The sequence below is a fragment of the Strix aluco genome, chromosome 14, assembly GCF_031877795.1.
Source record: "Strix aluco isolate bStrAlu1 chromosome 14, bStrAlu1.hap1, whole genome shotgun sequence".
NCBI lineage: Eukaryota > Metazoa > Chordata > Aves > Strigiformes > Strigidae > Strix > Strix aluco.
In genome coordinates, this window is record NC_133944.1 from 21,564,184 (window position 1) to 21,583,114 (window position 18,931).

The following is an 18,931-nucleotide window of genomic DNA, read 5'->3' on the forward strand; positions in this document are numbered from 1 at the left end:
GTGGGTTCACCAAAACACACCCCATCCAACGGTTGGGGCATGGCTGGGCCAATGGGGCGTTAATCAGCAATTAGCCAATTAACATGGCGTGGCACGGCACAGCCTGCGCCCCCAGTCCCATGCATGCCCACCGTGCTCCCCTGAACCCCCAGTTTAGGGTCCTCCAACACCTTCCCATGCCAGGACCCAGCAGGAAAAGCCAGGAAAAGCTGGGCCCGGCCCAGACAGCCCCCCCCGCGACGCGGCGGCAGCCTGCCCGGTGCGGAGCCGGCCGTGCCTGGCTCGCTGGACGCCAGGGACTCTCCCGAAGACAATGACGGACACATGAATATGGCTGGAAATTTTGTCGCCAAAGTGTTTTCCATAGCAACCGTTGCTGGGGCAACCTGCATCCCGAGCAGCATCCATCCCGAAATGCCCAGCCCTGCGTCCGCCGGAGCCGGTGAAGAACCACCGGTGGGGCCCTCGCTGTATCCCACCGCCAGCGCCGACCCGGCTCTGAGCATCCCCAGCGCCGCAGGGCCCCCGTAACACTCCACTTTTGATCTTCTTTCTGGCACTTCCATTTTCTTAGAGGTGGGAGAAGCCGAAGGGAGACCTGTTGGTGCCTGCCACCCCTCGGGCACTCGGCTGCGGAAGCAGGGGGGCGCGGGAGCCGTTGCCAGCTCGGGGCACGCAGCAGATGCAAAAAGCGATTTTGGCTCCGATGCACCAAAAATGGCCAGTATCGAGTATCGACAGGGGACGCTTTGATCTGAGCATCGCCACGGGGAGGGGGAAAAATAGAATCCTTGCTGCTTTTAAGTACCAAAGCGGGGAGCCTGTGGCCTCTCGGCACCCGCCTGAAGCCGTGAGGTGGCAGGTTCACCCTGGGGACACTCCGGGATCCCAGGAGAGACGCTCACTGCTGGGCAGGGGGGTGCTGGCCGGGCGCGGGGTCTCTGAAGCAAACACACCGTGGCCTCGTGGGATCGGCCGTGGCAGTGGGAGAGGCGTCGGGGAGCTCAGAGCACACCCTGGGAACCCCCGCGGGGCTCAGCCCCTGCGCTGTCACCACTGTCACCGCTGCCACCAGCAAGAGGAAACCGCAGTCTTCCGGCTGCGCCTGCCAGGGTGGCTGCGGTTTGCGGGCGCGACCGCAGTCCCCACGGCCAGGTATCGCCCACCCTCGGCTGTGCCTCAGTCTCCCCGTCTGCCAGCGATGCACAGGGGAACCTGCCTCCGAGCAGGGGACGGTGTGGGGAGGTTGCCAGTGCCGGGGAACGGTGGTGGTGGCTCCCAGGGAGCGGAACAAGCCCCGCTTTTTGGGGAAGGGCGCGTGTTTGCAATCCGGCCTCGACTCCGCCGCCACAGGCCAGCATGGCCCAAAGGCAACCCCCGAGGGCGAGCGTGGCCAAGAGGAAATGCCGTGGCAAGGGAAGGCGGCCGGGAGGCACGTGCACGGGCAGCGGCGCATTCCTGGCCTGCCTCCGCAAGCGCCGCTCCGGCCCCGCGGCTCTCACGCAGACTCGCTCGCCGCCCCTCACACGCGTGTGCGCCCACGTCGCCCTTGGCGTGCTCCCTGCACGTGCGTGCGCTTCGCACGCTCGCTGGGCACCCCCACAACCTGGCTGCTCTGCCCACGCTCACACCGTGCTCCCCGCTGCCTGCGCACACCTGGCTCTTGCACGCCGCTGTGCTGGGCCACGCTTGGTGAGCAGCGTGCGTGTGTCTGCAGCTTGCACGCGTCTGTGCAGCTCGGGCACGTCCCTGCAGCTCGTGTGTGTCCCGCAGGTCCTGTGTCTCCGTGCAGCTCACACACACCCATGCAGCTTGCACGTCTGGTAGGTCACGCAGGCCCACGCAGCTTACTCTGTCCTGCAGCTCGTGCTCGCACATCCCGCAGCTCACGCATTTGTGCAACTCGCACACGTGCCTTCCAGGAGGGATGGGGCGACACACAGCCCCCCCCCGCCAGCTGGGGAAGGCGAGGGGCTGCAACACTGCTGCCCCCAGCCTGCGCCACCCCGCTGTGTGCACGCCCCGCCCTGGTGTGCGCTGCCCTTGCACACCCCCCCACTGCACACATCACCCCCCCGCCTTACACACCCATCACACCCTTCTACAGCCGTTGCGCCTACACCCACCCACTACATGCCCCTTGTACCCCCCCGACACCCCCCTGCGCATTACACACCCATTGCCTGCCCAGAACACCCCCCTTACACACCAGCTGCACGCCTGTTGCACAGTTTTCACACACACATCCCCCTGCTACACACCCATTACACCCACACGTATGTGCCTGAAGTGCATTACACGCCTGTAACGCACACCCCTGCCTGCTACACCCCTGTAACGCCCCGTTACACCCCATAACCCCTCATTGCACCCCCCTCCCCTTACACACCTGTAACACTCCTCTTGCACCCCCTACCCCTTACACCCCCATGCCTCTTCCACGCCTCTCAGAGGGCCACTTACCTCCGTTACACCCTCGGTGCACACCCCCCCACATCTTTGCTGGACGCCAAATACAGCCCAGTACCCCACTCCGTGCCTGTTGCACACCCTTTGCACATCCATTACCTGCTGCACAGCCTTCGCACTCCCATTACACACCCTCTACATGCCCATTACCTGTTGCACACCCTTTGCGGGCCCGTTACCCATTGCACACCCTTTGCATTCCGATTACACACCCTTTGCGCTCCCATTACCTGTTGCACGCCCTTTGCACACTCGTTACCCTTTGCACACCCTTTGCATTCCGATTACACACCCTTTGCACTCCCATTACCTGTTGCACGCCCTTTGCACGCTCGTTACCCTTTGCACACCCTTTGCATTCCGATTACACACCCTTTGCGCTCCCATTACCTGTTGCACGCCCTTTGCACACTCGTTACCCTTTGCACACTCTTTGCACACCCCCATTGCATGCCCATTACCTGTTGCACACCCTTTGCACACTCGTTACCCATAGCACACCCTTTGTGCTCCCATTACCTGTTGCACGCCCTTTGCACACTTGTTACCCTTTGCACACCCTTTGCACGCCCTTCGCACACCCGTTGCCTTGGCACACCCATTACCCTTTGCGCACCCTTTGCACACCCTTTGCACACCCCCATTGCATGCCCATTACCCATTGCACAGCCTTTGTGCTCCCATAACCTGTTGCACACCCTTTGCACACTTGTTACCCTTTGTACACCCTTTGCACGCCCTTCGCACACCCGTTGCCTTGGCACACCCATTACCCTTTGCGCACCCTTTGCACACCCTTTGCACACCCCCATTGCATGCCCATTACCCATTGCACAGCCTTTGTGCTCCCATTACCTGTTGCACACCCTTTGCACACTTGTTACCCTTTGCACACCCTCTGCACGCCCTTTGCACACCCGTCGCCCTCTGCACGCCCTTCGCACACCCGTTGCCCTTGGCACAGCCATTCCCCGTTGCACACCCGTTGCACACCCGCTGCACGCCCGTTACCCTTGGCAGGCCCGCTACCCGCCGCCCCCCGGCCGCCCCCCCGGTGCCGGTGCCGGTGCCCCGGGCCCCGCCCCCGGGCCCCGCCCCGCCCCTCCCGCCGCGGCGCCGCCCCCCGCCGGGCGGGCGCAGCCAATGGGGGCGGGCGGGGCCGCCGGGCCCGGGCGGGCACCGCGCTATAATGATCCCTACGGCGCCGCCGCTGCCGCCGCCGCCGCGCCGCCCGCCCGCCCCGCCGCCCCCGGCCCGGCCCCGGCCCCCGGCCGACCGGCGCTAGGGCCGGAGCAGCCCCGCGGGAAGATGAACTACCTGGTGAGCGGGGCCGACCGGGGGGAGCGGCCGGGCGGGGGGAACCTCCCCCGTGGGGAGAAGGGGCACGCGTGGGCCCCCCCCCCCGGGCAGGGCGCGGGGCCGCGGGGTAACGGCTCACGGGCCTCCTCCCCCCGGCCTTTGCCCCGGGGCGGAGGAGGAGGAGGAGGAGGAGGAGGAGGAGGAGGGGGAAGGCCGCAGCCCGCCCCGAGCCCGGGCAGGGCCCCCCCGGGGCGGCCGAGCCCCCTCGCGTGACCTTGGCCCAGCCCCGCCGTGCCGGGGCCGGCGCGGCCTTGGCTCCCGGTCCTCCTGCCCGGCGGCTGGCGGCGCTCCGGGCCCCCCGGGGAGACACCCTCCCCCCCCCCCGGGGCCGCGGGCCTCCCCAGGCCTCGGCACCCCTGCCAGGCTGGGGGGGTGGGCGCCGGCCGCGGGCAGGCGGGAGAGCCGGCGGGCCCCGGTCCCGCCATCCCGGGCGGTGGCGGGAGCCTGCGGCGGGCTGCGGCCTGTCCCGCCGCCGCCATGGCACCGGTAAGTCCCGGCGGGGGCCGGCGAGCTCCGGCAGGTGCCCCCGGGCACCGACGTGATGCGGCGGCGCGGCCCGTGTCCGCCACGGGGGCGGCGGGCACCGGGGGCTGGCCGGGGCCCGGGCGCGGCGGGGGCTGGCGCGGGGACGGCTCCGGTCCGGCTCCGGCTGACTCACCGCCCTGGCACTTCCTCCCCGGGGCGGCGGGAAGGGGAGGGAGAGGCGGAGGAGGTCCCCCCGAAACCGGGGAGGCGGAAGGGCCCGGCCCCTTCCTAGCACCACCTCCGGGAAGGATGGGTTGAACTCCGGCGGGGAGGGAACAGGCGGCTGGAGCGGGGACATCCAGCCGGTGGGACCCCCCCCACCCCCCTCCCCGGCCCGCGGGGCTCCGTCCCGGCGCTGGGCACCGCCGGGATGCCCGGCTCACCGCCGCGGCGCGGGGCTCTCTTGCAGAACGTGCTGGCCAAGGCGCTGTACGACAACGTGGCCGAGTCCCCGGACGAGCTCTCCTTCCGCAAGGGTGACATCATGACGGTGCTGGAGCGCAACACCCAGGGCCTGGACGGCTGGTGGCTCTGCTCGCTCCACGGCCGCCAGGGCATCGTCCCCGGGAACCGCCTCAAGATCCTGGTGGGGATGTACGACAAGAAGCAGCAGCAGCAGCAAGCGCCCGGCCCGGCGCAGGGACAGGCCCCCCCGCAGCCGCCGGTGCCCCAGCCGGCTCTGCCGTACCACCACCAAGGGGGCTACACCCCGCTGTCTCCCGCCTCGCAGTACACACCCATGCACCCTGCTTATGCCCCCCAAGGGGACAACGTCTACCTGATGCCGGTCCCCAGCAAGGGACAGCAGGGTCTCTACCCGGGCTCGGCGCCCACCGGACAGTTTCCGCCGGCCCCGGCGAAGCAGCCGCCCGCCTACCCGAAGCAGACGCCTCCCCACGCTTTCCCCAGCCCCGGCCAGGAGATCTACCAGGTGCCCCCCTCCCTGGGCCAGGCGGCGGAGGCGTACCCCGGGGGCTCTGCCAGCCCCCCCCAGGACGTCTACCAGGTTCCTCCCTTGGCCGGTCAGGCTCAAGACATCTACCAGGTGCCCCCATCGTTGGACATGAGGAGCTGGGAAGGGCACAAGCCCCAGGGAAAGGTAGGACGGGGGCACTGGGGGGCTGGCGGTACGGTTGTAGGGCGCTCTGCGGTCCGTGGTGGCAAGTGGGTGCCAGGGCTGCGGGGTTTGGGCTTATCTGCCTGCCAGTGTCTCTTGGAGCGGGCGCTCCTTGCGCCTGTCGTGGGGGGTGTGTGGGCATCCTTCCCCGCGTCGCTGGCAGGAGCGGACGTGCCGGGGGTGGTCCCTGCGGTGGCTGAGGTGCCCCGGTTGGTGTGGGCTCCCTGGCTTGGAGTGGCACAGCATTCAGCACTCGGGTCCTCTTGGTCTCTTGTGTGGGCTTTATCAGCGTCACCCAGGGCACGGCAGCTGCATTTGGGGAGGGCACGGGGTGCTGGTCACCCAAGAGCTGCTTGGAGATGCCCCTTGGCCGGATCCTGCAGCTATTCAGGTAGCTGTGGTACCCGGAGCGGTGCTGAGCTGTTCTCATCCCCCCGCCCGGGAGCGTGGGCAGGGGCAGGCAGCCGGTGCCACCTTGTCCTGGCTGTGCCAGGGAGCCTGCCAGCGCTTGCCGGTTGGATTTACCAGCGAGGCAAGGGTGAGCCACCATCCTGTCCCCAGCATGGGGACCCTGTCCAGGGCAGCCTAACGGCTGCATCCCAGACACCGGGCTCCTCCCGGCTCTGCCCCTTCCCTGGCACGTCATCCTGGGGAAGAGCAGCGAGGAGCTTTCAGCGTCGCCTTTTCCGGGAAGGCTTTTCTCACGCCCCTGGGAAGCAGCCGGTGAGGGAAGGGGCTGCCAAATCATGGCCAGGGCTCCTAAAAGGGGACCGCTGCCCCCAGCACCGGCTGGGCAGGGTGCCACGACCCTCTGGGTTTGGTTACTTGCCGCTCTTGTGTCCCCGTGGTAGGGCAAGGTGGGCACCACGCCGCGGGCAGGGATGTGGCGTTGGCAGATCCCTGCCCGCGGCGTGGTGCCCAAATCAGCCATTCCCTCCTTCACGCCGCGGCCGTGCCGGCTGGGCTTTGTCTCTCGCCGAGGCTCGCCGCTATAAATAACCGGTGATATCATCCCCCGTCCCCGGCGTCGCCACAGAAGCGTGCACGCCCGGCCGGGGAGCGCCCTCCCGTGGGCACCGGTTTGCCCGGTGCCGGACAGTCTGGTACGGGATTTGTCACCCCTCCTCCCTCCAGCCCCATTCGCTGGGTTTTGGGGGGGGTGGGATGCAGGCTGGGGGTGCTCGGCTGTGCTCACTTCATCCCATTCCTTCCTGCCAGGTGCTGGTGCCCACCCGCGTGGGGCAAGTGTACGTCTACGACTCCCCCAAGGGTGAGCAGGATGAGTACGATTTCCCTCGCCACCTCCTCTCCGCGGGCTCCCAGGAGATCTACGACGTGCCGCCTGTCCGAGGGGGGGTCCCGAGTCAGTTCAGCCAGGAGGTGAGGCTGGGTGGGGGGTGGGAGGTCTCGTTGACTCCATCCCATACCCCAGGAAATGCTCTGACACAACCTGGGTAACAAACCTGGGGAAATTACACCCAAAGCTGGGCACGCTGTGGGCCTTGGGGCTGCTTCTGGCACCTCCGTCCTTCCCAGCTGGTCCCTGGGAGGAGGTGGGTACCCACACCATCCCTGACACACTGTCCTGTGTCCCCCCCCTCCAGGTCTATGACACCCCCCCCATGGCAGTGAAGGGTCCCAACGGGCAGGACCCGGGGCAGGAGATCTACGATGTGCCCCCCAGCGTGGAGAAGAACCTGCACCAAACTGTAAGTGCTGCTGGGAAGCTCCTGGCTTCTCCGTATAAGAAAGAGACATTTTTACAACAAGAACCATCATTCACTGAAACAACCTCCCCAGGGGTGTGGTGGCGTCCCTGGCGCTGGAGGGTTTCAAAATGCGAGGGGATGGTGCTAGATGATCCCGTTTGGGGATGAGGTTGGACCAGATGGTCTTTGGAGGTCTCTTCCAACCTGGGCTGCTCCAGGATTTTGTGATTCCCACCCCACAGGGGACGTGGGAGGCCGGGGGTGCTGCGGCAGGGCTGTGCCGGCCTCGCTGGGGGCAGGGGCACCCCTGGGGTGCATGGCTCCATCCCAGGGCTCACCTGGGGCCGTCCTGTGTGCCCGGAGCTGGCGCTTACCTGCAGCGCAGCCTGCGCGTCCGCTCCCCGCAGCGCTGATGGTGCCTGCCGCTGCCCTTGCAGGTGTACGACGTCCCCCCCTCGGTGAGCAAGGACGTGCCGGATGGCCCAGCGCGGGAGGAGACCTATGATGTGCCCCCCGCCTTTGCCAAGCAGAAAACCTTCGACCCCTCCCGCCACCCCCTCATCCTGGCCCAGCAGGAGCCCTACTTGCCAGAGGATGTCTACGACGTGCCACCGGTGGCTGGGAAAGGTGCCCCTGAGCCACCGCTCTCCCATGAGATCTACGATGTGCCCCCCAGCCTCAAGAAGCTGGGGGGATCAGCCTTCCCCTCCCAGGAGGTGTATGACGTGCCCCGGGACCTGCACGCCCCAGGCAAGGGCTCCCTGGACACGGAGGGCGAGTACATCTATGACGTCCCGCCGCAAGTGGACCGTGAGGCCAAGGGGGCCGATGCCAAACGCCTCTCGGCCTCCAGCACGGGCAGCACCCGCAGCAACATCTCCACGTCCTCGCTGGATGTGGTGCCCGTGAAGGAGCCGGCCAAGGGAACCGGCAAGGAGTTCTCCCTGGACTTGGATGCCGCCATGGAGACGCTGGCCAAGCTCCAGCACGGCGTCGGCGGCGCCGTCTCCTACCTCATGTCCTTCATCGGCGCCAACTGGCGCAGCCCCGAGCACATGGAGGCCAATGCCGCCAGCATCCGCGGGGCAGCCGAGGGCGTCCGGACGGCCCTCCGGGACCTGCTGGAGTTTGCCCGGGGGGCGGTGGGCAATGCCGCCCAGGCCTCCGACCGCTCCCTCTACGCCAAGCTCAGCAAGCAGCTGCAGAAGATGGAGGAGGTCTACCAGGCCCTGGCACGGCATGGCCAAGCGCTGGACGCTTGCCACTGGGCCCCGAGCGCCCTGGCTGGTGGCAAGCAGGGCACGGATGACTTGGAGCACTTCGTCATGCACTCGCGCGGCATCCCCGATGACACCAAGCAGTTGGCCTCCTTTCTGCACGGCAACGCCTCCCTCCTCTTCAAACGGACAAAGCCGGTGGTGGAGAGTGGTGGCCATGGGCCCCCTCACCCCTCCGACAAGGCCAGCAGCATCCAGTCGCGGCCCCTGCCCTCCCCGCCCAAGCTGCTGGCCCAGGAGTCGCCCGACGGGCCCTACGAGAACAGCGAGAGCGGCTGGATGGAGGATTACGACTACGTCCATCTCCAGGTGGGCACGGGCAGGGGGGCTGCTCCCATGGGTGGGTTTTGTGCTGGTGGCTCCCTGGCCCAGGAGCATTGGGCAGCTCTGACTGGTGGTGCTTCTGCCACTCACATCTTGCTCTTACTCTCCGGCTTGAGGATGGGGGTGACCAGGGATGTCCCAGGGCAGATGGGGGCTCGCTCCTGGCAAGGCTGGTGTTGCTGACCCCCATGTCATACCCCTTCCTTCACTGCAGGGCAAAGAGGAGTTTGAGAAGACCCAGAAGGAGCTGCTGGAGAAAGGCAACATCATCCGGCAGAGCAAGGACCAGCTGGAGCACCAGCAGGTAACAGAGCTGGGGTGGGCAGGCGCTGCTGGGCACAGCTCTTGGGGCAGGCAGCAGGGTTTTGGCTCCTGCTCCCCTTGTACCCCCAGCCACTGGTCTGGGCCACGGCCCGCTCTTGCGTGGCCATCCCCACGGTGGGTTCTGGCTCACCTCCCCATCAGTGCCTTGCTCCTGGAGAGGAGCCTGGCACGGCTGTCCTGGGGCTGGCACTGTCCCTTGCCATTTTCCTGGGGCTGGTGGCCACAGCCACCCGTGCTGGTGGCTCCAGGGAGGGGAGGGGGCACTGACTCAAAGGCCATTCTGCCTCACACCCGTCCCTCTCGCAGCTGAAGCAGTTTGAGCGGCTGGAGCAGGAGGTGACGCGCCCCATCGACAATGACCTGTCCAACTGGAGCCCCCCCCAGCACTACGGCCCGGCGCGGGGTGGCGGGGCCCTGTGTCCTGCCGACCGCCAGCTCCTCCTCTTCTACCTGGAGCAGTGCGAGGCCAACCTCACCACGCTCACCAATGCTGTCGACGCCTTCTTCACCGCCGTCAGCACCAACCAACCCCCCAAGATCTTCGTGGCCCACAGCAAGTTCGTCATCCTCAGCGCCCACAAGCTCGTCTTCATCGGGGACACGCTGTCTCGCCAGGCCAAGGCCCAGGACGTGCAGCACAAGGTGATGCACTACAGCAACCTCCTCTGCGAGATGCTCAAGGAGATCGTGGTGACCACCAAGGCGGCCGCCCTCCACTACCCTTCTCCTGCCGCCTCTAAGGACATGGTGGAGCGTGTCAAGGACCTTGCCAACAGCACGCAGCAGTTCAGGATGGTGCTGGGCCAGCTGGCAGCCATGTGATGGCCCGGGGCTGCTGTCCCCTCCCCACGGCCCCCACCCTGTCCCCAGACACGCATCCCCCTCTACGGGAGCCCTCTGCCCCGTGTATGCGGACATGTACATAGAGACTCCCCCGCGCACGGGGGGGGCCTGGGGCTCTGCTGGTAGAGGGGTGAGGGGCTGTGGCCATCATCCCCCTTACTCTTCTTCCTCCCTCTGGCCAGATGCCAGGATTGGATTCAGAGCTCTGGCCCTAACAAAGCAAAGCCGGGAGGTGGTTTTGTGCCTGCTCCCTCCCTGCTGTCCCCTCTCTGTACAAACCGGGCAGCTGTTCCTGGCTTGGAGACCACGGGGCCGTGTCCCCGTTCAATGGAGACAGATATGTGCCTGGCAATTTGGGGCGATGCCGTGGCTGCTCCACTCATGGTGGGGTTCCCCAGCAGTCTCTGGCAGCCAGCAGGTTTTAATGGTCAGAAAACCACCCCTCACGCTGGGACAGTGGGGCAGGGATGAGGTATGCTGCCCTACTGGGGGCTGTGGATGAGTGTCCCCAGGGTGGTAAGGGGTGACGGGGGTCTAGCCTGGCGTGGGTTGTGCTACCGTACCAGCTGTAACTGAAACGCAAACCGAAATTGGTGCCTTTTGAAAACAGGGGAAGCTTCCCCTAGTTTCCAGAGCTACGGAGTCACAGCCCCCTGAAACTAAGCCCCCTGCCCCCCCAGCAGCATAAAGATTTGGCTAGAAATGCCCCTATCTCCTGGGTCTCTGTGTCTGCCTGCCAGAGGGAGGGGCTGGGGTGTCCTGTCCCCCAAAAGACAGCATATGGAGGCTGCAGGTGTAAAGGGGTTTATGGGGAGTCCCTGACCCCCAGGGAGGGCAATGGGGGGTGGCAGAGCAGTGGGGCCACCCCAGCCCTTACTCTAGGGGACTACCACTTCCCCACTGGCACTGGGGTCCCTCAGAGCACCTTGCCGGGGTTCATGAGGTTGTGGGGGTCCAGCGCAGCCTTGATGTTGCACAGGGTGTCCAGCCCCTCCTGGCCCAGCTCCTCCAGCAGCAGTGCCCGCTTCACCAGTGCACCTCTGGGACCACAGCACCTCAGTGGAGACCCCCCAGCAGCCTTGGGACCACGGCACCCCCAGCACCTCTGGGGTGACAGCAACCCAGTCCCATGAGGACCCCAGCACCCCTGGGACCACAGCATCCCCAGCCCCATGGGCACCCATGGTACACCCCTGGGACCACGGCACACCCCAGGTGACCCCCCCCAGCACCTCTGGGGCCACAGCACCCCATGGGGACCTCAGCACCCCTGGGACCCTGGCACTGCAGACCCATGGGCTCCCCCCAGCACCCCCTGGGACTGTGGCAAACCCAGGACCACAGCACTACTGGGGCCATGGCACCCAGCACCCTTCCTACACCCCTGGGACCACAGCACCCTTGGCCCCATGGGCGCAACCAGCGCTCCCAGCATTCCCAGCCCCACTGGTGTCCCCAGCACCCCCAGTTCTGCCACCCCCGGGCCCCCCCCGGGTGCTGCGCCAGCGCCCACGGTACCGACGGGGAACCAAAGCCCGGTGCCGCGCAGGTGGCTGTTGAGGGCCTTGCGGGTGACGCTGGGCTCCACCGCCACCGAGAAGTCCTCGAGGCTCAGCTCCGCGATGGCGTCCATGCGGCTCAGGTCAAAGCAGACGCCGCCCTGGCACGGGGGCAGCGGTGTGGCTGGGCACGGCCGGGCACCGAGCGCCCCGCGCAGGGGGTGCGGGGGGTGCCGGGGGGGCTGTACCTGCACGGCGTTGACGCCGCCCTCGAGGCCGGTGCCGGTGCCAAAGGGCTGCCAGCTCCTGCACCTGCCCCACCGCCTGGGGCCACACCACGGCGTCCGGGGGGGCACAGCTGGGGGCACAGGGTGGCACCGCTGCCCCACGGACCTCCCTTCCCTGACACCCTTCCCTGACACCCTTCCCTGCTCCAGCCTCTTCCCCTCCCCATGGCCCTTCCCCTCCCATGCCCCTTCCCTTCCCCATGCCCCTTCCCTTCCCCTTTCCCCTTCCCCTCCCCATGGTCCCTCCCCAACCCAGGACCCTGCCCCCCGGGTCACCCCCATGTACATGGACTTGTGTCAGTGCTGCTCCTTGGGGCCCCCAACCATGGCCCTCAGGGCCTCCGCAAAGCACACAGGTGCCGCAGGGGTGGGGGTGCGGGGGGGCGAGGCCCCCATCAGGGTGAGGGTGGGAGGGTCTGGCCCGGGAGCCATAGGCCTGAAATCCTCACACATAGCTGAGGGCATGGGGCCACACCAGGACCCCTGGCTCTCAGTGTCCCCTGTCCCTCCGTGCCCCACAGGACCCCCGTGTCCCCATCCAGTCCTGCCTTGGAGCAGCAGCTCCGCCACCCCAGCACCCGCTGCAGAGCTGTAGTGGGGCCAGCACCAGGACTTTGCCCTCCCCAGCCGCTGGCATTTCTGTCCCCTCCCTCCGTCATCTGCACTGTCACCTTAAGGTGGCTCTGGCTGACAGAGCCATGGGGCTGGGACAAGTGTCCCCTCCCAGCTGAACACCCAGTACCCATGATGGGGGTTCCTGTGCCTGGCCTGGTGTCCCCACAGCTGACCAGGTGTCCCCACATCAGGCCACGTGCCCCCGTGCCTGGCCAGATGTCCCACTCCTTGGCCAGGTGTCCCCATGGGAGTCCACATGCTCACACACACAGCCTCGTGTCCCCACGCCTGATGTGCAGCTGGGTGTCCCCACGCCTGCTCAGGTGTGGCTGCACCTGGCCACGTGCCCCTGACTCGCTCAAGTGTTCCCAGGGGAGGCCACATGTCCCCAAGCCTCCTGCTCTCCTTGGCCCTTGCCCAGCCTTATCCCTAAGCTCAGCCAGGTGTCCCCTGCCTGGGCTGGGTTCCTACACTTGGCCATGAGTCCCCACACCTGTCCAGGTGCCCCTGACCCCACAGAAAGCCACATGTCCCTGTGCCTCCAGCCCTCCTGGCCAGGAGTCCCCACACCCCCTAGCCTCATGTCCCCATGCCCGGACAGGTGTCACCACCCAGCCAGGTGTCCCCATGCCCACAGAAGTGTCCCCACGACCACTGTGTGCCCGGCCACGCGTCCCCCAGCCGCCCAGCTGCCCCCTGCCCCACTCCCGCCCATCCCAGTGCCACAGCGAGGAGGCAGCGTGGTTGGTGGGGGGTGACAGCATTTATTGCTGGCCTCAGTTGGCCGCCAGGATGTCGTTGACCCAGCTGCGGAGCTTGGTGACGCGGGCGTAGACGCCGGGCACGTTGGTGGCGCAGGTGCTGCTGCCCCAGGAGACGATGCCCACCAGGTTCCAGACGCCGTCCTTCTCGCACACCAGCGGGCCCCCAGAGTCGCCCTGCAGGCAACGGGTGAGCGCAGGGACCGGGGGGGAAGGGGGAGATGGGGGTCCTGGGGGGTCCGGGGGCACCTACCATGCAGGAGGAGGCACCGTTGGCGCCGGCACACACCATCACGTCAGCGATGCGGAACCCCCAGTACTGCTTGCACTGGGTGTTGGTGAGCAGGGGCAGGGCCACCTGCTGCAGCACCGGCGGCGTCTGGGAGGCTGCGGGTGAGCGGGGGGGGTCAGCACCAGTGCTGGGACCAAGATTGGGAGTGGGGACAAGTGTGGGGATGGGGATTGGGATGGGGGTGAGGAGGACGAGGGTGGAGATTGGGATGGGGTTGGAGATGAAGATGGGGAAGGGTAAGGGTTGGGAATTGGGGATGGGGATGAGGAAGAGGACAGGGATGAGGATGGGAATGGGGATGAGGATGGGGATGAGGATGGGAATGGGGATAGGGATGGGGATGGGGATGAGAGTGGGGACGGGGATGGGGATGGGGATGAGGAAGGTTCGGTACCGTTGGGGTCAGTGAGCCCCCAGCCAGTGGTGACACAGGTCATGCCCCCTGGGAAGTCGTCGGTGGCCTGGGGCAGGCAGACGGGGGACACGCGGTCCGACAGCTGCGCCGGGGTGGCCAGTTTGATCAGGGCGATGTCGTCACGGATGGTCAGCATGTTGAACTTGGGGTTCTTGAAAACCTGCAGCAGGCGGCACCGCTCCCAGCGCCCGCACCCCAGCCAGGGCAACGGGCACTGGGGACTCCACAGGGACTGATGGGGACCCCAGGGAATGGCCCTGTGGGTCCTGGGCTCACGGGGTCCCTGGGATGCAGATCCCACCCCCGGGGCACAGGGGAGAAGGGACGCAGAAGGGACTCGTGGGGACCTGAGGGAGCAGACCCCAAGTCTTGAGCTGGAAGGGACACAGGGAGCAGATGCCAACCCCGGGGGCAGATGGTGACAGGGACACCCACAGGGACCAGGGACACCCCAGGGACACCCTAGGGACCAGGGACACCAACAGGGAGCAGACCCCAAACTCAGGGCTGATGGGGATCCTGGGGGCAAACCCGTGCCCCTGGGGCACTGGGCAATGGGGACACTCCAGGGAGAGGGACACCAACAGGGACTCTGGGAACTTGGGACACCCTGGGGACCCGACCCGAGGGATGAGCGGGAGCAGGAACACCCCAGGGGACCCCAGTCCAGGGATGTGGGACACCCCAGGGACCCTGATCCTCAGGAAAAGGGGAAGCAGAGACCCCCTGGGGACCTGACCCGCAGGACAAGGGGGACCCAGACCCACAGGGCTCCCCGTGGTGGCTGCGGGACCCCGCAGGCACACGGTCCCCACCCCGGTGGTACCTTCTCAATGGACAGCCTCTGCTCGTCAGGGGAGGGTGAGTCCTGGTCGTACGCACCCACCACCACGGTGTCGGTGGTCCTGGGCACAGGCAGGCACTGAGCACCGGGCACAAGGATGGGGGGCCCCTGGAGACCCCGTGCCCGTTGCCCAGCCCACACTGGCCTGTGGCAGAGCCGGTGCCTACCTGACGCCGCAGTGGGCAGCGGTGACCACCCAGTTCTCGCTGATCAGCGACCCGCCGCAGAAGTGGAAGCCATCGTAGCGCTGCCGGGGAGAGCTGCCATCAGCACCCAGCACCGCCGTCACCACGGCCGGGGTGCTCTGTGCCCGGCACACACCCCGGCACACACCCTGGCCCCCGACACGGCACCCACCCTGGCCTCTGGCCCCCTTCAGGCACTCACCTGGAGGGAGACCTGCCACGGCCAGGACCCTGGCACCGCCGGCTCCCCGTTGACGATACGGTTGTAGCCGCGGATGACGGGTGTGATGGCGGGCACGCCACAGCCTGCAGGGCACAGACAGCCGTGGGACGGGGGCTCCAGCCGCCCTGGCCCCGTATCCCCATACCTCCACACCACTGCCTTCCCCCCCAAGCCCCTCGCCCACCCTACTGAGTCCCACGGCCTCACGCACTCTCCACAGGGAGGGTGGCACGGGCAGAGCCCGCAAGTGCCAGGCAGCTCAGTAGCCACAGGAGAGCCATTGCCACTTGTGGGGAGAAAGCCTGCCTGGGGCCCAGCACCTCTTATACCCACTGCTGGGCATGTCCCTGCTGCTGGCCTTGCTCCGGTGGCCTCGGGAGATAGCGTGGCACTCGGCACGGTGCCCCAGGCACAGTGCTAGCTCTGGCACCAGGGATGTTGTCCAACCCATGGGTGCCACGGGGGCCTGGCCCTGGGGATGAACAGGGACCCTGTGCCCCAGCCTGGGCAGCAGCAGGAAGATCTCTGCAGCCCAGTCCCTGGGTGCTGGTGGGCACTGGGTTGCCCAAACACCAGCAGGTCGAGGGAGGGACCCTGCCCCCCCTGCTCAGCACTGGGGAGGGGGAGGCCATCCCTGGAGTGCTGGATCCAGTGCCAGGCTACCCAGTACACAAGAGACAGGGACATACTGGTGAGAGTCCAGGGAGACATGGAAGGGACAGGAACATCTCTGATGGCAATAGAGGGAGGGTGCAGCGGGGACAGAGCTAGGCTCTTTCCACTGGTGCCCAGTGCCAGGAGCAGAGGCGATGGGACAGTCTGACAGGCGGAACTGCTCCTCTGACTACCAGGAGACACATTTTCACTGTGGGGTGACTGAGCACAGGCACAGGTTGCCCCGGCCAGCCGTGGAGTCTCCATCCATGGAGATACTCAGAAGTCACCTGTGGTCCCTGGGTGGTCCTGATGGGGTTGGACCAGGTGAGCTCCAAGGTCCCTTCCAACATCAATCACTCCATGACATGGTCACAGCCCGCCCCGTGCACCAGGCCAAGGAACATGTTGAAGCCAGCACTTAGACTCCACCAGTGCTGACGCACAGCCCTGGTGAAGGCCACCAGCTCCAGGTGCCACGCTCCCAGGCCCTGTCCTGTCACTGTGTCAGGTGCCACGCTATCTCCCGAGGCCACCAGAGCAAGGCCAGCAGCAGGGACATGCCCAGCAGTGGGTATAAGAGGTGCTGGGCCCCGGGAAGGGTTTGTCCCCACAAGTGGCAATGGCTCTCCTGTGGCTACTGAGCTGCCTGGCACTCGCGGGCTCTGCCCGTGCCACCCTCCCCGTGGAGAGTGCGTGAGGCCACTGGGATCAGTAGGGTGGGCGAGGGGCTTGGGGGGAAGGCAGTGGTGCGGGGGTATGGGGATACGGGGCCAGGGCGGCTGGAGCCCCCGTCCCACGGCTGTCTGTGCCCCGCAGGCTGTGGCGTGCCCGCCATCACACCCGTCATCCGCGGCTACAACCGCATCGTCAACGGGGAGCCGGCAGTGCCGGGGTCCTGGCCGTGGCAGGTCTCCCTCCAGGTGAGTGCCTGAAGGGGGCCAGAGGCCAGGGTGGGTGCCGTGTCGGGGGCCAGGGTGTGTGCCGGGGTGTGTGCCGGGCACAGAGCACCCCGGCCGTGGTGACGGCGGTGCTGGGTGCTGATAGCAGCTCTCCCCGGCAGCGCTACGATGGCTTCCACTTCTGCGGCGGGTCGCTGATCAGCGAGAACTGGGTGGTCACCGCTGCCCACTGCGGCGTCAGGTAGGCACCGGCTCTGCCACCGGCCGGCGTGGGCTGGGCAACGGGCACGGGGTCTCCAGGGGCCCCCCATCCTTGTGCCCGGTGCTCAGTGCCTGCCTGTGCCCAGGACCACCGACACCGTGGTGGTGGGTGCGTACGACCAGGACTCGCCCTCCCCTGACGAGCAGAGGCTGTCCATTGAGAAGGTACCACCGGGGTGGGGACCGTGTGCCTGCGGGGTCCCGCAGCCACCACGGGGAGCCCTGTGGGTCTGGGTCCCCCTTGTCCTGCGGGTCAGGTCCCCAGGGGGTCTCTGCTTCCCCTTTTCCTGAGGATCAGGGTCCCTGGGGTGTCCCACATCCCTGGACTGGGGTCCCCTGGGGTGTTCCTGCTCCCGCTCATCCCTCGGGTCGGGTCCCCAGGGTGTCCCAAGTTCCCAGAGTCCCTGTTGGTGTCCCTCTCCCTGGAGTGTCCCCATTGCCCAGTGCCCCAGGGGCACGGGTTTGCCCCCAGGATCCCCATCAGCCCTGAGTTTGGGGTCTGCTCCCTGTTGGTGTCCCTGGTCCCTAGGGTGTCCCTGGGGTGTCCCTGGTCCCTGTGGGTGTCCCTGTCACCATCTGCCCCCGGGGTTGGCATCTGCTCCCTGTGTCCCTTCCAGCTCAAGACTTGGGGTCTGCTCCCTCAGGTCCCCACGAGTCCCTTCTGCGTCCCTTCTCCCCTGTGCCCCGGGGGTGGGATCTGCATCCCAGGGACCCCGTGAGCCCAGGACCCACAGGGCCATTCCCTGGGGTCCCCATCAGTCCCTGTGGAGTCCCCAGTGCCCGTTGCCCTGGCTGGGGTGCGGGCGCTGGGAGCGGTGCCGCCTGCTGCAGGTTTTCAAGAACCCCAAGTTCAACATGCTGACCATCCGTGACGACATCGCCCTGATCAAACTGGCCACCCCGGCGCAGCTGTCGGACCGCGTGTCCCCCGTCTGCCTGCCCCAGGCCACCGACGACTTCCCAGGGGGCATGACCTGTGTCACCACTGGCTGGGGGCTCACTGACCCCAACGGTACCGAACCTTCCTCATCCCCATCCCCATCCCCATCCCCACTCTCATCCCCATCCCCATCCCTATCCCCATTCCCATCCTCATCCCCATCCTCATCCCCATTCCCATCCTCATCCCTGTCCTCTTCCTCATCCCCATCCCCAATTCCCAACCCTTACCCTTCCCCATCTTCATCTCCAACCCCATCCCAATCTCCACCCTCGTCCTCCTCACCCCCATCCCAATCCCCATCCCCACACTTGTCCCCACTCCCAATCTTGGTCCCAGCACTGGTGCTGACCCCCCCCGCTCACCCGCAGCCTCCCAGACGCCGCCGGTGCTGCAGCAGGTGGCCCTGCCCCTGCTCACCAACACCCAGTGCAAGCAGTACTGGGGGTTCCGCATCGCTGACGTGATGGTGTGTGCCGGCGCCAACGGTGCCTCCTCCTGCATGGTAGGTGCCCCCGGACCCCCCAGGACCCCCATCTCCCCCTTCCCCCCCGGTCCCTGCGCTCACCCGTTGCCTGCAGGGCGACTCTGGGGGCCCGCTGGTGTGCGAGAAGGACGGCGTCTGGAACCTGGTGGGCATCGTCTCCTGGGGCAGCAGCACCTGCGCCACCAACGTGCCCGGCGTCTACGCCCGCGTCACCAAGCTCCGCAGCTGGGTCAACGACATCCTGGCGGCCAACTGAGGCCAGCAATAAATGCTGTCACCCCCCACCAACCACGCTGCCTCCTCGCTGTGGCACTGGGATGGGTGGGAGCGGGGCGGGGGGCAGCCGGGTGACTGGGGGACGCGTGGCCGGGCACACGGTGGTCGTGGGGACACTTCTGTGGGCATGGGGACACCTGGCCAGCACGGCTGGAGGGATGGGGACACCCGGCTGGGTGGTGACACCTGTCCGGGCATGGGGACATGAGGCTGGGGGGCATGGGGACACCTGGCTGTGTGTGGGGACACCTGGTCAGAAGGGCTGGAGGCACAGGGACACATGGCCTTCCGTGGGGTCAGGGGCACCTGGACAGGTGTGGGGGCACGTGGCCTGGCATGGGGA

At 67.0% G+C, this 18,931-nt stretch overlaps 3 protein-coding genes across 7 annotated transcripts; 2 read left to right on the forward strand and 1 right to left on the reverse strand.

The window, feature by feature from the left end:
- The first annotated feature begins 3,687 nt into the window (after nt 1-3,687).
- Nucleotides 3,688-10,658, forward strand: BCAR1 (BCAR1 scaffold protein, Cas family member). Of its 3 annotated transcripts, none has more exons than XM_074839672.1 (7): nt 3,688-3,789; nt 4,763-5,452; nt 6,689-6,850; nt 7,075-7,179; nt 7,617-8,765; nt 8,995-9,084; nt 9,411-10,658. In XM_074839672.1, exons 1-7 carry the CDS (start codon nt 3,778-3,780, stop codon nt 9,924-9,926), a joined length of 2,724 nt encoding a protein of 907 aa, XP_074695773.1. In that variant the 5' UTR covers nt 3,688-3,777; the 3' UTR covers nt 9,927-10,658. The 3 variants fall into 3 exon arrangements, with proteins under 3 accessions (XP_074695773.1, XP_074695774.1, XP_074695772.1); XM_074839673.1 differs by lacking the exon at nt 3,688-3,789 and adding an exon at nt 4,148-4,314; XM_074839671.1 differs by lacking the exon at nt 3,688-3,789 and having other exon boundaries at nt 4,724-5,452.
- Nucleotides 10,659-13,124: 2,466 nt separating this feature from the next.
- LOC141929699 (chymotrypsinogen 2-like) lies at nt 13,125-15,349 on the reverse strand. Of its 2 annotated transcripts, none has more exons than XM_074839500.1 (7): nt 15,301-15,349; nt 15,048-15,151; nt 14,828-14,907; nt 14,643-14,721; nt 13,796-13,976; nt 13,363-13,496; nt 13,125-13,286 (listed from the first exon to the last, which is right to left on the reverse strand). In XM_074839500.1, the coding sequence occupies exons 1-7, from the start codon at nt 15,347-15,349 to the stop codon at nt 13,125-13,127; spliced, it is 789 nt and encodes a 262-aa protein (XP_074695601.1). The 2 variants fall into 2 exon arrangements, with proteins under 2 accessions (XP_074695601.1, XP_074695600.1); XM_074839499.1 differs by having other exon boundaries at nt 15,280-15,349.
- A 995-nt stretch (nt 15,350-16,344) lies between these two features.
- LOC141929703 (chymotrypsinogen 2-like) lies at nt 16,345-18,568 on the forward strand. Of its 2 annotated transcripts, none has more exons than XM_074839505.1 (7): nt 16,345-16,414; nt 16,542-16,645; nt 16,786-16,865; nt 16,972-17,050; nt 17,717-17,897; nt 18,197-18,330; nt 18,407-18,568. In XM_074839505.1, exons 1-7 carry the CDS (start codon nt 16,345-16,347, stop codon nt 18,566-18,568), a joined length of 810 nt encoding a protein of 269 aa, XP_074695606.1. The 2 variants fall into 2 exon arrangements, with proteins under 2 accessions (XP_074695606.1, XP_074695607.1); XM_074839506.1 differs by having other exon boundaries at nt 16,345-16,393.
- The last annotated feature ends 363 nt before the right edge of the window (nt 18,569-18,931 follow it).